Consider the following 14,352-nt stretch of genomic DNA (forward strand, 5'->3'; position numbering starts at 1 on the left):
CAGAGTCTAATTTTAAGCTTGCTGAAGAGCCTTTATGTAACCATGCAGACTTAAAAAAATCTATTTCACACATTAAGTTTTGTGTAGGTGTTGTATTGAGATAAATGCTACCCTACCCATATATCATTTTACATTTTTCACAGTAAACTCAATGTTGAAAACTGTGACAATCTTTTTTTTTAAAGCACCTATGCATTTGTTTGTCATGCTGTATGTAAATGCTTTTGCATGTGTTTATGACTTGTTTTGCAGTAAGTTTTTCCTGATTTTACAAAATCGTCATTCATTTTGCACAATACAAAGTCCAAGTCAAGCATCAGCTCAAGCTCAAGCTCAAGCTTTACTATATTTTATGTAGCATTTTACTATATTTTATGTAGCTTATGTTATTTAGTATATGTTTAGTCTACTCATGATCAGTATAGTCTGAATATCTAAATCTCTTCTACTAACAGTTAGGCCTTGATTGTTTACTTTTTGACTAACCTACACTGCTGTAATGTGCTACTGGATGCTTGAATTTCCCTCGGGATCAATAAAGTATCTATCTATCTATCTCAAGCCACAGCTTCAAAGGATGTTTTTTAAAAAGGTGTCGACTGTCCTAATGCTGTAGTCTGAGGGAGCGAAGTTCAGACTGTTTTGCTTTACACCGGTTTGAAATTAGTCAGAGATTTAACAATAGAAAAGTGTAGCTCATGGATCTGCAGTCTCTCATATGGTCTTTCTGCACTTACTGTAGATGCAAGTAATGTAGTGATCATTATTGACCACAAGATGGAGCCAAAAGCCATCATGAGAAACAAGATAATGGTGAAGAAAGGAACTCGTTATAAATTTTTGAAAGGGTAATGTACGTCAATTCAGCATTGGAACTCAAATAATGTTTTTTGTACATGCTTTTTTTTCCAGTTCTGCTTTATGAAATGAACTGCATACACTAGTAACTGACAAATAAGTTTTTTCAATTATGTTCAACAGGTAGCAATAATATGCATACAGAACCATTAACAGCTTGGAAAAATCTAATTTTTACTTCAAATTACCACTTTTTGAAAGCACAAATGTGAGAAGAATCAAGGAGAATCAACTTTTATTGGCAGTATATATATTTTTACATACCCTGAATTTTTCCTCTGCATTTAACCCATCCTTGGTTGAACTCACATGCGAACACCCAGCAAATTACATACAGTGAACACACACACACAGGAGCAGTGGGCTGCCACTTTCCGGGAAATTGGGGGTTAAGTGCCTTGCTCAAGGGCACTCAGAAAATATAGATTATATAATATATATGTATAGTTTTTATTTTAAATAACAGTCAAAACGGTCATTTTAGAAATGGACAAGGAACCTACTATCCATCCATCCATCTTCATCCGCTTCATCTGGAACCGGGTCGTGGGGCGAGACTTCCCTCTCCCTAGACACTTCCTCCAGCTCTTCCGGGTGGACCCCAAGGCATTTCCAGGCCAGCTGAGTGACACTGTCCCTCCAGCGTGTCCTGAGTCTTCCTCGGGGCCTCCTCCCAGTAAGACATGCCCGAAACACCTCCCCAGGAAGGCGTTCAGGAGGCATTTGAAACAGATGCCCGAGCCACCACAACTGGCTCCTCTCAATGAGGAGGAGCAGCGGCTCTACTCCGAGCTCCTCCCGTGTGACAGAGCTCCTCACAAGGGAGCGCCCTGCCACATACCTGCCACGAGGAAGCTCATTTCAGCCGCTTGTATCCGAGATGTCGTTCTTTCGGTCATGACCCAAAGTTCATGAGCATAGGTGAGGGTAGGGAGGTAGATTGACTGGTAAATTGAGACCTTCACCTTACGACTCAACTCCCTCTTTTCCACGACTGACCAATACAATGACCGCATTACTGCTGTTGCTGCACTGAACTGCCTGTCAATCTCACGCTCCCATCTTCCCTCACTCGTGAACAAGACCCTGAGATACTTAAACTCCTCCATTTGAGGCAGGAACTCTCCTCCAACCCGGAGGAGGCAGACCACCTTTTTCCGGTCGAGAACCATGGCCTCGAATTTGGAGGTGCTGATTCCGATCCTAACTGCTACGCTCTCGACTGCAAACCTCCCCAGTGCATGCTGAAGGTCCTGGCTTGAAGAAGCCAACAGGACAACATCATCCACAAAAAGCAGAGATGAAATCCAGTGGTTCCCAAACCAGACACCCTCCGGCCCCTGACTGCACCTAGAAATCCTGTCCATAACAATAACGAACAGGACCGGTGACAAAGGGCAGCCCTGCCATGCACAGGGAACAGGTCTGCCTTACTGCCGGCAATGCGGAACAGACTCCTGCTCCTGGAGTACAGAGACCGCACAGTCCTTAGCAAGGGGCCCCGGACCCCATAACCCCGGAGCACCTCCCACAGGATGCCGTAGGGAACACGGTCGAATTCCTTCAACAAATTGGAGCACACCCTCCAGTCCCCCTTCTTAAAAAGAGGGACCACCACCCTGGTCTGCCAGTCCAATGCACTGTCCCCGACTGCCATGCGATGCTGCAGAGTCATGTCAACCTAGACAGCCCCACAACATCCAGAGCCTTAAGGTACCCAGGATGGATCTCATCCACTCCCGTTGCTCTGCCACTGAGGAGCTTCCCGCAAGAGGGTTCAGAAGGGGCTGGTGCAATGTGGCTTGGGCGACAGCTGTGGACGGGGAACCCGGCGACCCAAATGGGGGGGGGCAGGAACCTACCTTGCGATTTCAATTGCAGCCATCTTGTTTTATCATCCTGGTACTCTCAGAGCAGCAAATGGTAAACCCAACTTGATTCATACACTACATCGACAAAAGTATTGAATTCAGGTGTGGCATGGGGCAGTTTTCGGGGTTGGTCTTGGCAATTTACTTCCAGCGAAGGGAAATCTTAATGCTTCAGCATACCAAGACATTTTGGACAATGCTATGCTTCCAACTTTGTGGCAACAGTTTGGGAAAGGCCCTTGCCTATTCCACCATGACTGTGTCCCAGTGCACAAAGCAAAGCTCCATAAACACATGGTTGGATGAGCTTGGTGTGGAAGAACTTGCACCTTTGGGATGAACTGGAACAGAAATGGCTAGACAGGAAACCTTCATTGAAGTGACTGTTTGTGTAAGGGTCAGGTGTCCCAATACTTTTGTCTACATAGTGTAATTATTTAAACAGCTGCATTAACCTCAATACCAGGGTCCCCCTTGCTGTGCAGGAAGGGAAGAGGTAAACATTTGAAGTGAGACTTTTCTGTTCAATTCTTTACTGACTGATTGATCAAGTTTTTGTTTCATCTCATGCTCTATTCTGTTACCGACTAGTGACTGTGTACAAAAGGACCCAAGAGCTCCAAAAAAGTGAAGTGATAGCACCTTGATTGCACCATGGTGGCTGGTTGTAAAAAAAGTTATAAACCAAACCCAAATCTCCAAGTCATATATATTTTTTCCATTGGTAGTTTCTGTCACTTTAGGTAGATCTTAAGGCATTGATGTATGTTGAAGTGTTCATTTTTCTGATACAATTGGTTTTAATTTGTTATTTGATGCTATAAAAAGTCGCGTAAAACATCAGCAGCTGAGTGCTGCTCATTCTTGGGTCAGATAGGTGTATGGAACTCCACCCATCGCTCCACCACCTGTCAGGTGTGAAATGGAGAATCCAAGACACTCATTTAGTTTGAAACTGAATGAAATAACATCATGCATTTAAAAAACCCAATCTGTGTCAATCTTCAATCTGTATCTCTCAGACAAAGCAGTGCTATGTGCACAGGAGCAGCCAAAGTCACTTCCCTCAAAATCTATGCACTTCATGAAGGAACATTACCTGTAGTTAAATGGCTGTTTGACAGCTGTTAAAGATGAAACATTCACACCAGGAGGCTTTGTGAGCAGTGGTCACATCTGAACCTTAAATGGAAACTATCACTTTGAGCTGAGTAAAGACCTCCACCAGCTGCATGTCTTTGTTATTCAGCTTACATTTCATGCAGATGTGGTATATGGGGGGAACACTGGTGTGAGCAGTGGTTATTTTTACATCAAAATTAAAACTGTTGAAGCTTACCTGTGGTTACATTGGTCTAAGTGTACGTAAGGACAAAGTAGTCTCACACACAGTTTAATTTTACATTATATGTGTTGTCTGTGAGAAAGTTCAGTGAAACAGATGTTAACGAGTAATGTGTAGAATACGTTTTTATTTTTTAATAAACAGTTTTGCTGTCGAATATGTTGTCACAGTACACATGTCCCTTGCAGGAACACCCCTCTTCTCTTAGCAGGTCTAACATGCTCTTAGAACACTGAGAATAAAAAAAAAAAAAAAAACTGTTTGAGAGGTTTACATAATTGTTCACACTGTTCACACTGTGGCTGTTTTCAAGGTTACATAAAGGAAATATATCACATAGTTTCATCAATATACTAAGATGCAGTTCAATACAACAGCATCTGCAATAAATTTTTACCTTGACTGAGTTTATAATGTTGAGACTGTGGTTCAGACTGTGTCAATTCAGTCTTATAATTCTGTTTATTAATGGGGTGGTGGTTAAATGTGTTGTTTTACTGAACTACTTTATACTGACATTCTGCTTCACATTCTGAGAAGTTTCTAATGTTTTGTCTTCCCTACATAAATACTGGCTGATTCTACAGTATATACATACTTAATTTAGGTTTGTTTCCTTTATACTCGGCCTCTCTGTAGACATGTGCAAGAAGCAGATCATGTCAATCATCAAAAATTTTTATTCTGTATAGCTGACAAAACATACTCGCCTCTTCTGGTCATAAACTTCCAAAAATATGCTGTAACCTCAGCAATCAAACTTAGCACACTGTCAACTTGCAAAGTGTGGTTGATAGTGCATTAACCGCTTCCTTGATTCTGATCAGACAACATCAAGACAAGGACACAAACTAGCCTTCTGTCAGAGCAAAATTCACAGTTCAGCCTGAAACAATCAAGAAGAAGACATCACACCATTGTGAAGGCAGTGAGTGACGTTTTTCAATTTTAATTTTGAGCTGGCGTTTTTTTGTTTCTTTCAATGTTGTCAAGCATGTACAGAATGTAAGATCTTATGATGAAACTAGAAATAACCTCCATTACTACCAGTCACATTGTTAATTCTTACGTTTTTTAAAATTGACTTTAAATTAACACCATGTATCTAATTTAGTGATGCTATAGGATATTTAAAATAGAAACAAATGGAATCATGTTTGATTTATGTGTTGCAACAGAAAAACAATGATTTGCATCTACATGATCTTCACTGTGCTGGGAACAGCAGCTTCGGCTAAAGGTACATCTGAGTGTAAAAGTTACTACAGTTAACAATACAGTGTAGACAATAATTCAGTGAAAAGTGAATCAATATTTTAAGTACTTTAAGTACATTTAAGAAATGTTTACAGAGACATTTGCTAAATTTAGAAATGAAATCAAAAGTAGATTTTATGTTTATTCTTTGTAGAGGAAAAAGGTATGACTTTGGCAACAAAAGGTTAAAGTATAATAATAACACAAACATTATTATTATTTTTGATTTCCATGTTTTTAACATGTTTTAGGGTCAATTGAATGCAATTTCTCTGAACCCACCGGAGCTCTGTGTTTTGGAGCAGAGGGACAGATGCTAATTTTTCATCTGCCACATGCAAATATCAGACTGAGAAGGAATAATTACCAGATTTTAAGAGCCAAGTACCACACAGGGACTTTGTATGGGGAACATGTGAGTCAGTCTGAACTCTTCACCAATGGAACATTCAAATTAGGCAAAGCAATGAAGAGCCACTCAGGAGATTACTTGTTGGAAATATATGAGTCTGATGGAGTTCTGGTGAAAAAACTCATAAAGCACCTAGAAATACAAGGTAGGTAAACATTTTTCTAAAACAACAAATAGTTTCAGTTGATTGTGGATAAAAATCTATTGTGTATGTACAACAGGAAGAAGACATTTTACATTCGTTTATCAGGCTGGTTAAAACACACTAAATCAAATATCCAAATATTTTCGACTAAATACCTCTGTTTCCAATGTAGGGATGACTATTGGTGCTTTCACAAAATATTAACAGATTGAGTTTTTTGATAAATAACAATGAGTAATGTGGTTTATGACTTTATGTGTAAAGATAAATATTAGAACAGCCAGAATACAGTTCAGAAAATGATATCACTTTAAAGTTTAGCCCTCAAATATCTTTTTTCTTCTTTTAAAAGAAAGAATCAGTTAACACATTTAGAAGTGGATTTTACTTTGTATTTTGTACTGGGTACTGGACTTGTTACTCTGTTTGTCCTCCAGCTCCAGTGTCAAAGCCTGCTGTGTCTCAGACGTGTCTGTCACCAGAACAGATGATCATCAGATGCTCCTCTGAGGGAGATGAAGTAGAGTTCACTTTGACCTTGGATGGTCTCTTGCTGACAGAAACCAGAAACCACAGCCAGTCCCAGACAAACTGGACAGCAAACATGAAGCCACTGGCTGGGAGTGAAGCTGAACACAAAGCCAGCAGTTCAAATGTTACCATCAGCTTACATGGTCAAGTGACAGGAAGCTTGAAGTGTCATGTTGGGAACAAAGTCAGCAGAGACGAAACAGTCGTTCACCTGACAAGCTGTGAAGGTAGTGCAAATCAAATATCAGAATATTTTTGACCAAATACGTTTGTATCCATATTGCGACCATATTGTAGGGATGACTATTGGTGGTTCCACAAAATATCGACATTTATTGAATTTGAGCGCAAGGGAAATCAGGAGCCATCAGTACAGACTGCTGCGTGTGATGCCACCCAGTACTGCCTGAGAAACCCTGACACTAGTCCTTTATACAACTTGAAGAATGCTCAAGATCGTTTCAACCATTCTTGGCAAAAGTCCAAAATAGACAATAAGGAAGGCACTGAGCATATACTTCACTGTGAAACAGCCAAAACAGAACAGTGTAACGCACAGAGTCAAGACTCACACAGTGAGCATCCAATTATCTGCCACTATCAAGGCCTTGCTATCTGCCGGCTCCCCAGTTACCTCTGGGAGAGACGCCTGTGTGTCTGTCACTGACATTTTAGAACAACGGCGATGACCAAGGTCAACCTCTAATGTAAAGGGAGAACGAGAGAGAAGTAAAAGAATTCTCTTACAGTAGGAATTGGTCAAATGACTTCACAATTAACAGCTTAGCTGTGGATTTTACATTGTTTTGCAGGTTCAGTGTCAAAGCCTGCTCCAGTGTCAAAGCCTGCTGTATCTCAGACGTGTCTGTCACCAGAACAGATGATCATCAGCTGCTCCTCTGAGGGAGATGAAGTAGAGTTCACTTTGACCTTGGATGGTCTCTTACTGGTGCAGACCAGAAACCACAGCCAGTCCCAGACAAACTGGACAGCAAACATGAAGCCACTGGCTGGGAGTGAAGCTGAACACAAAGCCAGCAGTTCAAATGTTACCATCAGCTTACATGGTCAAGTGACAGGAAGCTTGAAGTGTCATGTTGGGAACAAAGTCAGCAGAGACGAAACAGTCGTTCACCTGACAAGCTGTGAAGGTAGTGCAAATCAAGGAATTTTATTTTTATTTATTGATTTACTTATTTATTTCATTAGTTAATGTAATATTGTCACTGCAACTGCAAAATTTTGGAATCGATTTCTCAAAAGAAACAAACATTCCAGGATTTGTTCATTATTGTTTTCTTTCACAGGTTCCATTTCTCACTTGTCTCTCTTGGCTGTGGCTGTGATCGTGAGTGTTGTCACTCTGCTTCTGCAGGCGGCTTTTTTTCTTTGCATCAAACATTTAAACTCGAAAACAAGACCAACGACTGCCAGTGAAGGTAAGGAAATATGTTCCTGTCATCATTTACTATCTGTTCAATACTGATTCAAGATTCAAGACTGATATTTATTCATGCTAATGTTTGCAAAATTAGCATGCATGTTCGTGCTTGTTCTTTGACTTTTTTTCTGATAATTTTGTAAAGCACAGGCTACCAGAGTTCTATAGATATTTAAAAGCACTTTTCTGCATGTGAGGTAGCTACTGCATGACATTCAATTTGGTGTCCCCTGAAAATCAACATGGAAAAACCTAAATTGCTTGTATGAATCAAAATTTCTTTTTGCAGCACCAATAAAAGTATTCACCTCCTTGGATGTTTTCCCATTTAATTACTTTTATAACTGGAATCATAGTCAATACAATCTGGCTTTTTTAATGAAATGATTTGACAAGACCCAAAAGTTACATTTCAGATGTCTGTGTTTAGTTCTTTCAGACAACTCTGAAGATGAAAATGTCCACTCAGACGTGAGGGCGAAGAAGAAAGCCAAACCAACCCAACCCGACCCACATTTAACAGTTTGCTATTATCATGTGATATTTGACTATTGAACATATCGACTGTACGTTTGTACATCATCAGCAGACAGCAGCAGCACTTCCTTCAGTAACAATGCCTTTTGTGTTTTTATTTTTCAGTGGCCTATGTAGCTACATAGCCTGTCCTTCAGAGTCTAATTTTAAGCTTGCTGAAGAGCCTTTATGTAACCATGCAGACTTAAAAAAAAATCTATTTCACACATTAAGTTTTGTGTAGGTGTTGTATTGAGATAAATGCTACCCTACCCATATATCACTTTACATTTTTCACAGTGAACTCAATGCCGAAAACTGTGACATTATTTTTTTAAAGCACCCATGCATTTGTTTGTCATGCTGTATGTAGATTTTACAATATTATATAATTATCATTCAATTCGCACAATACAGAAGCCCACAGTAGGAATTATGGTCATACAAATAAAAATGTATCAACAGTTTAATCAGTTGTTAAAAACATTAAATGTTTATATACAATTGTAAATATTAAACAGAGGACTTCAATAAACATTTGGGCTGACATGTTCTGTAATCTGCTATAACCTTTGACTTAACAGACTCAATTTTCCACTGACTGTTCAGTTGTTCCATCTTTTGTTGTAATCAAAGTCCAAGTCAAGCATCAACTCAAAAAGGTGTCAACTATCATAATTCTGCAGTCTGAGAGAGCGAAGTTCAGACTGCTTTGTGTTACCTCGGTTTGAAATTAGTCAGAGATTTAACAATAGAAAAGTGTAGCTCATGGATGACTTTCGGAATATCTGCAGTCTCTCGTACTGACTTTCTGCACTTACTGTAGATGAAAGTAATGTAGTGATCATTATTGACCACAAGATGGAGTCAAAAGCCATCACAAGAAACAAGATAATGGTGAAGAAAGGAACTCACTATAATCTTTTGTCTTTGGTAACTTCTTGGTTGATGCAAAGCATTGCATCTTACTCTATCTATCTATCTATCTATCTATTTTCCCAATACTTTTGTCTACACAGTATTTATTTAAACAGCTGCTTCAACCTCAATACCAGGGTGACCCTTGTTGTGCAGGCGGGGAAGAGGTAAACATCTGCAGTGAGACTTTTCTGTTCAATTCTTTACTGACTGATTGATCAAGATTTTGTTCCATCTCATGCTCTGTTCTGTTACCAACTAGTGACTGCATAAAGGGACACGAGAGCTCCAAAAAAGTGAAGCGATAGCATCTTGATTTCCCTCTGGTGGGTGGATGTAGTAAAACCAAATCCATCCATCCATCCATTTTCTATACCGCTTATCTGTCAGGGTTGCAGGGGGGCTGGAGCCTATCCCAGCTAACTACGAGCGAGAGGCGGGGTACACCCTGGACTGGCTGCCAGTCAGTCATTTTTCCATTGGTGGTTTCTGTCACTTTAGGTAGATCTTAGGACATCGATGCATGTTCAAGTGTTCATTTTCTCATAGAATTGATTTTAATTTGTTATTTGATGCTATATAATTGGGGAAACATCAGCAGCTGAGTGCTGCTCGTGCTTGGGTCAGATAGGTGTATGGAACTCCACCCATCGCTCCACCACCTATCAGGTGTGAAATGGAGAATCCAAGACACTCATTTAGTTTGAAACTGAATGAAATAACGTCATGCATTTAAAGAGCCCAATCTGTGTCAATCTTCAATCTGTATCTCTCAGACAAAGCAGTGCTATGTGCACAGGAGTGGCCAAAGTCAGTTCCCTCAAAATCTATGCTCTTCATGAAGGAACATTAACTGTAGTTAAATGGCTGTTTGACAACCGTTAAAGATGAAACATTCACACCAGGAGGCTTTGTGAGCAGTGGTCACATCTGAACCTTAAATGGAAACTATCACTTTGAGCTGAGTAAAGACCTCCACCAGCTGCATGTCTTTGCTATTCAGCTTACATTTCATGCAGATGTGGTGTATAGGGGAAACACTGGTGTGAGCAGTGGTTATTTTTACATTGCAATTAAAACTGTTGTAGCTTAGCTGTGGTTACATTGGTCTCAGTGTACGTAAGGACAAAGTAGTCTCACATGCAGTTAAATTTCACACTGTATGTGTTGCCTGTGAAAAAGTGCAATGAGGCAGATGTTAACGAGTAATGTGTAGAATATGTTTTATTTTTTATTAAATAGTTTTGCTCTAGAATATGTTGTCAAAGTAAATATGTATCATCACACTGTGGCTATTTTCAAGGTTACATAAAGGAAATAAATCTCATAGTTTCATCAATATACTAAGATGCAGTTCAATACAACAGCTCTGCAATAAATTTTTACCTTGACTGAGTTTATAATGGCTGGCAACCAGTCCAGGGTGTACCCCGCCTCTCGCCCGTAGTTGGCTGGGATAGGCTGTTTAAGATGGATGAATGAGTTTATAATGTTGAGACTGTGTCAATTCAGTCTTAGAATTCTGTTTATTAATGGGGTGGTGGTTAAATGTGTTGTTTTACTGAACTACTTTATACTGACATTCTGCTTCACATTCTGAGAAGTTTCTAATGTTTTGTCGTCCATACATAAATACTGGCTGATTCTACAGTATATACATACTTATTTTTAGGTTAGTGTCCTTTATACTCGGCCTCTCTGTAGACATGTGCAAGAAGCAGCTCATGTCACTCATCAAAATTTGTTGTTCTGTTTAGCTGACAAAACATACTCGCTTCTTCTGGTCATAAACTTCCAAAAATATGCTGTAACCTCAGCAATCAAACTTAGCACACTGTCAACTTGCAAAATGTGGGTGATAGTGCATTAACCGCTTCCTTGATTCTGATCAGACAACATCAAGACAAGGACACAAACTAGCCTGAAACAATCAAGAAGAAGACATCGCACCATTGCGAAGGCAGTGAGTGACATTTTTTCAATTTTAATTTTGAGCTGATTTGAAGCGTTTTTGTTTTTTTGAGGTTTCAAAGCATGTACAGGATGTAAAATCATATATCTCCATTACAACTATTCCTGTTGTTCATACTTACTTTTTTTAAAATTAACTTCAAACTAACAACATGTATCTAATTTAGTGATGCTACAGGATATTTAAAATAGAAAGAAATGCAATAATGTTTGAGTTATGTGTTGCAACAGAAAAACAATGATTTGCATCTACATGATCTTCACTGCACTGGGAACAGCAGCTTCGGCTAAAGGTACATCTGAGTGTAAAAGTTACTACAGTTAACAATACAGTGTAGACAATAATTCAGTGAAAAGTGAATCAAGGCAGAAATGTTTACAGAGACATTTGCTAAATTTGGACATGAAATGAAAAGTAGATTTAATGTTTATTCTTTGTACAGGAAAAAGTATAACCTTGGCAACAAAATATTATCATAACAATAATTGTAATTATTTCCATGTCCATGTTTTTTAGGGTCAATTGAATGCAATTTCTCTGAACCCACAGGAGCTCAGTATTTTGGAGCAGAGGGACAGATGAAAATTTTTCATCTGTCACATGCAAATATCATACTGAAAAAGAATAATTATCCGATTTTAAGAGCCAAAGACCACACAGGGACTTTGTATGGGGAACATGTGAATCAGTCTGAACTCTTCACCAATGGAACATTCAAATTAGGCAAACAATGAAGAGACACTCAGGAGATTACTTGTTGGAAGTATATGACTCTTATGGAGTTTTGGTGACAAAAGTCATTAAGCACTCAGAAATAAAAGGTCGGTAAAAAAAAAAAGAAAGAAAGAAAGAAATTGGTGGATTGGTGATGGATTAAAATCTACTTCATATGTAAAACAGGAAGAACACATTTACATTCATTTATCAGGCTGGTTAAAACGCACTAAATCAAATATATGAACATTTTCAACTAAATACCTCTGTTTCCATATTTTAGGGATGACTATTGGTGCCTTCACAAAATATTAACAGAATGGGCTTTTTGATAAATAATAATGAGTAATGTGGTTAATGACTTAATGTGTAAAGATAAATAGTGGCTATAATAGAAGCTGAACACAAAGCCAGCAGTTCAAATGTTACCATCAGCTTACCTGGTCAACTGACAGGAAGCTTGAAGTGTCATGTTGGCAACAAAGTCAGCAGAGACGAAACAGTCGTTCACCTGACAAGATGTGAAGGTAGTGCAAAGGGCCTTGCTATCTGCCGGCTCCCCAGCTACCTCTTGGACAGACGCCTGTGTGTCTGTCACTGACACTTTAGAACAACGGCGATGACCAAAGTCAACCCCTAATGTAAAGGGAGAACGAGAGAGAAATAAAAGAATTCCCTTACAGTAGGAATTGGTCAAATGACTTCACAATTAACAATTTAGCTGTGGATTTTACTTTGTCCTCCAGCTCCAGTGTCAAAGCCTGCTGTGTCTCAGACGTGTCTGTCACCAGAACAGATGATCATCAGCTGCTCCTCTGAGGGAGATGAAGTAGAGTTCACTTTGACCTTGGATGGTCTCTTACTGGTGCAGACCAGAGGCCACAGCCAGTCCCAGACAAACTGGACAGCAAACATGAAGCCACTGGCTGGGAGTGAAGCTGAACACAAAGCCAGCAGTTCAAATGTTACCATCAGCTTACATGGTCAAGTGACAGGAAGCTTGAAGTGTCATGTTGTGAACAAAGTCAGCAGAGACGAAACAGTCGTTCACCTGACAAGATGTGAAGGTAGTGCAAATCAAGGAATTTTATTTTTATTTACCGATTTACTTATTTATTTCATGAGCTAATGTAATATTGTCACTGCAATTACAAAATTTTGGAATCGATTTCTTAAATGAAACAAACTTTCCAGGATTTGCTTATTATTGTTTTTCTTTCCAAGGTTCCATTTCTCACTTGTCTCTCTTGGCTGTGGCTGTGATCGTGAGTGTTGTCACTCTGCTTCTGCATGCGGCTTTGTTTCTTTGCATCAAACATTTAAACAAGAAAACAAGACCCACGACTGTCACTGAAGGTAAGGAAAATATGTTCCTGTCTTCATTTACTATCTGTTCCATACTGATATTTATTCATGCTTATGTTTGCAAAATTAGCATGCATGTTTGTGCATGTTCTTTGACATTTTTTTCTGATAATTTTGTAAAGCACAGGCTACCAGAGTTCTATAGATATTTAAAAGCACTTTTCTGCATGTGAGGTAGCTACTGCACGACATTCAATTTAGTGTCCCCTGAAAATCAACATGGAAAAACCTAAATTGCTTGTATGAATCAAAATTTCTTTTTGCAGCACCAATAAAAAGTATTCACCTCCTTGGATGTTTTCCCATTTAATTACTTTTATAATTGGAATCATAGTCAATATAATTTGGCTTTTTTTAATGAAATGATTTGACAAGACCCAAAAGTTACATTTCAGATGTCTGTGTTTAGCTCTTTCAGACAACCCTGAAGATGAAAAGGGCGTGAGGGTGAAGAAGAAAACCAGACCAACCCAACTCGACCCACATTTAACAGTTTGCTATTATCATGTGATATTTGACTATTGAACATAACTACAGAACGTTTGTACATCATCAGCAGACAGCAGCAGCACTTCCTTCAGTAACAATGCCTTTTGTGTTTTTATTTTTCAGTGGCCTATGTAGCTACATAGCCTGTCCTCCAGAGCCTAATTTTAAGCTTGCTGAAGAGCCTTTATGTAACCATGCAGACTTAAAAAAATCTATTTCACACATTAAGTTTTGTGTACGTGTTGCATTGAGATAAATGCTACCCTACCCATATATTACTTTACATTTACATTCACAGTGAACTCAATGCCGTGACAATCTTTTTTAAAGCTCCCATGCATTTGTTTGTCATGCTGTATGTAGATTTTACAATATTATATAATTATCATTCAATTCGCACAATACAGAAGCCCACAGTAGGAATTATGGTCATACAAATAAAAATGCATCAACAGTTTAATCAGTTACAAGCTACATTGTTAAAAATATTAAATGTTTATATACAATTGTAAATATTA

At 38.9% G+C, this 14,352-nt stretch overlaps 1 protein-coding gene and 1 long non-coding RNA gene across 4 annotated transcripts; one reads left to right on the plus strand and one right to left on the minus strand.

Annotated features, from left to right (window-relative positions):
* Window positions 1–4,211: 4,211 nt before the first annotated feature.
* LOC124071029 lies at window positions 4,212–13,209 on the minus strand. 2 transcript variants are annotated; one of them, XR_006845281.1, is made up of 4 exons: window positions 12,715–13,209; window positions 12,492–12,616; window positions 10,681–10,755; window positions 4,212–4,306 (listed from the first exon to the last, which is right to left on the minus strand). It is a non-coding gene; the product is annotated as an uncharacterized LOC124071029 (long non-coding RNA). The 2 variants fall into 2 exon arrangements; XR_006845282.1 differs by lacking the exons at window positions 4,212–4,306; window positions 10,681–10,755 and adding an exon at window positions 7,507–7,554.
* LOC124071027 lies at window positions 6,134–13,889 on the plus strand. 2 transcript variants are annotated; one of them, XM_046411454.1, is made up of 4 exons: window positions 6,134–6,646; window positions 7,232–7,570; window positions 13,205–13,336; window positions 13,755–13,889. In XM_046411454.1, exons 1-4 carry the CDS (start codon window positions 6,376–6,378, stop codon window positions 13,868–13,870), a joined length of 858 nt encoding a protein of 285 aa, XP_046267410.1. In that variant the 5' UTR covers window positions 6,134–6,375; the 3' UTR covers window positions 13,871–13,889. The 2 variants fall into 2 exon arrangements, with proteins under 2 accessions (XP_046267410.1, XP_046267409.1); XM_046411453.1 differs by lacking the exons at window positions 13,205–13,336; window positions 13,755–13,889 and adding exons at window positions 7,727–7,858; window positions 8,291–8,850.
* The last annotated feature ends 463 nt before the right edge of the window (window positions 13,890–14,352 follow it).

The sequence above is a fragment of the Scatophagus argus genome, chromosome 14, assembly GCF_020382885.2.
Source record: "Scatophagus argus isolate fScaArg1 chromosome 14, fScaArg1.pri, whole genome shotgun sequence".
Classification (NCBI taxonomy): domain Eukaryota; kingdom Metazoa; phylum Chordata; class Actinopteri; family Scatophagidae; genus Scatophagus; species Scatophagus argus.

Excerpts from the sequence above, each read along its gene's own strand:
- LOC124071027 (XM_046411453.1), top strand. The coding sequence starts at position 6,376 with ATGATCATCAGATGCTCCTCTGAGGGAGATGAAGTAGAGTTCACTTTG. Across the intron at positions 7,571-7,726 it reads TCACCTGACAAGCTGTGAAG|GTTCCATTTCTCACTTGTCT; the intron begins GTAGTGCAAATC and ends TTTCTTTCACAG. Across the intron at positions 7,859-8,290 it reads ACCAACGACTGCCAGTGAAG|TTCTTTCAGACAACTCTGAA; the intron begins GTAAGGAAATAT and ends GTCTGTGTTTAG.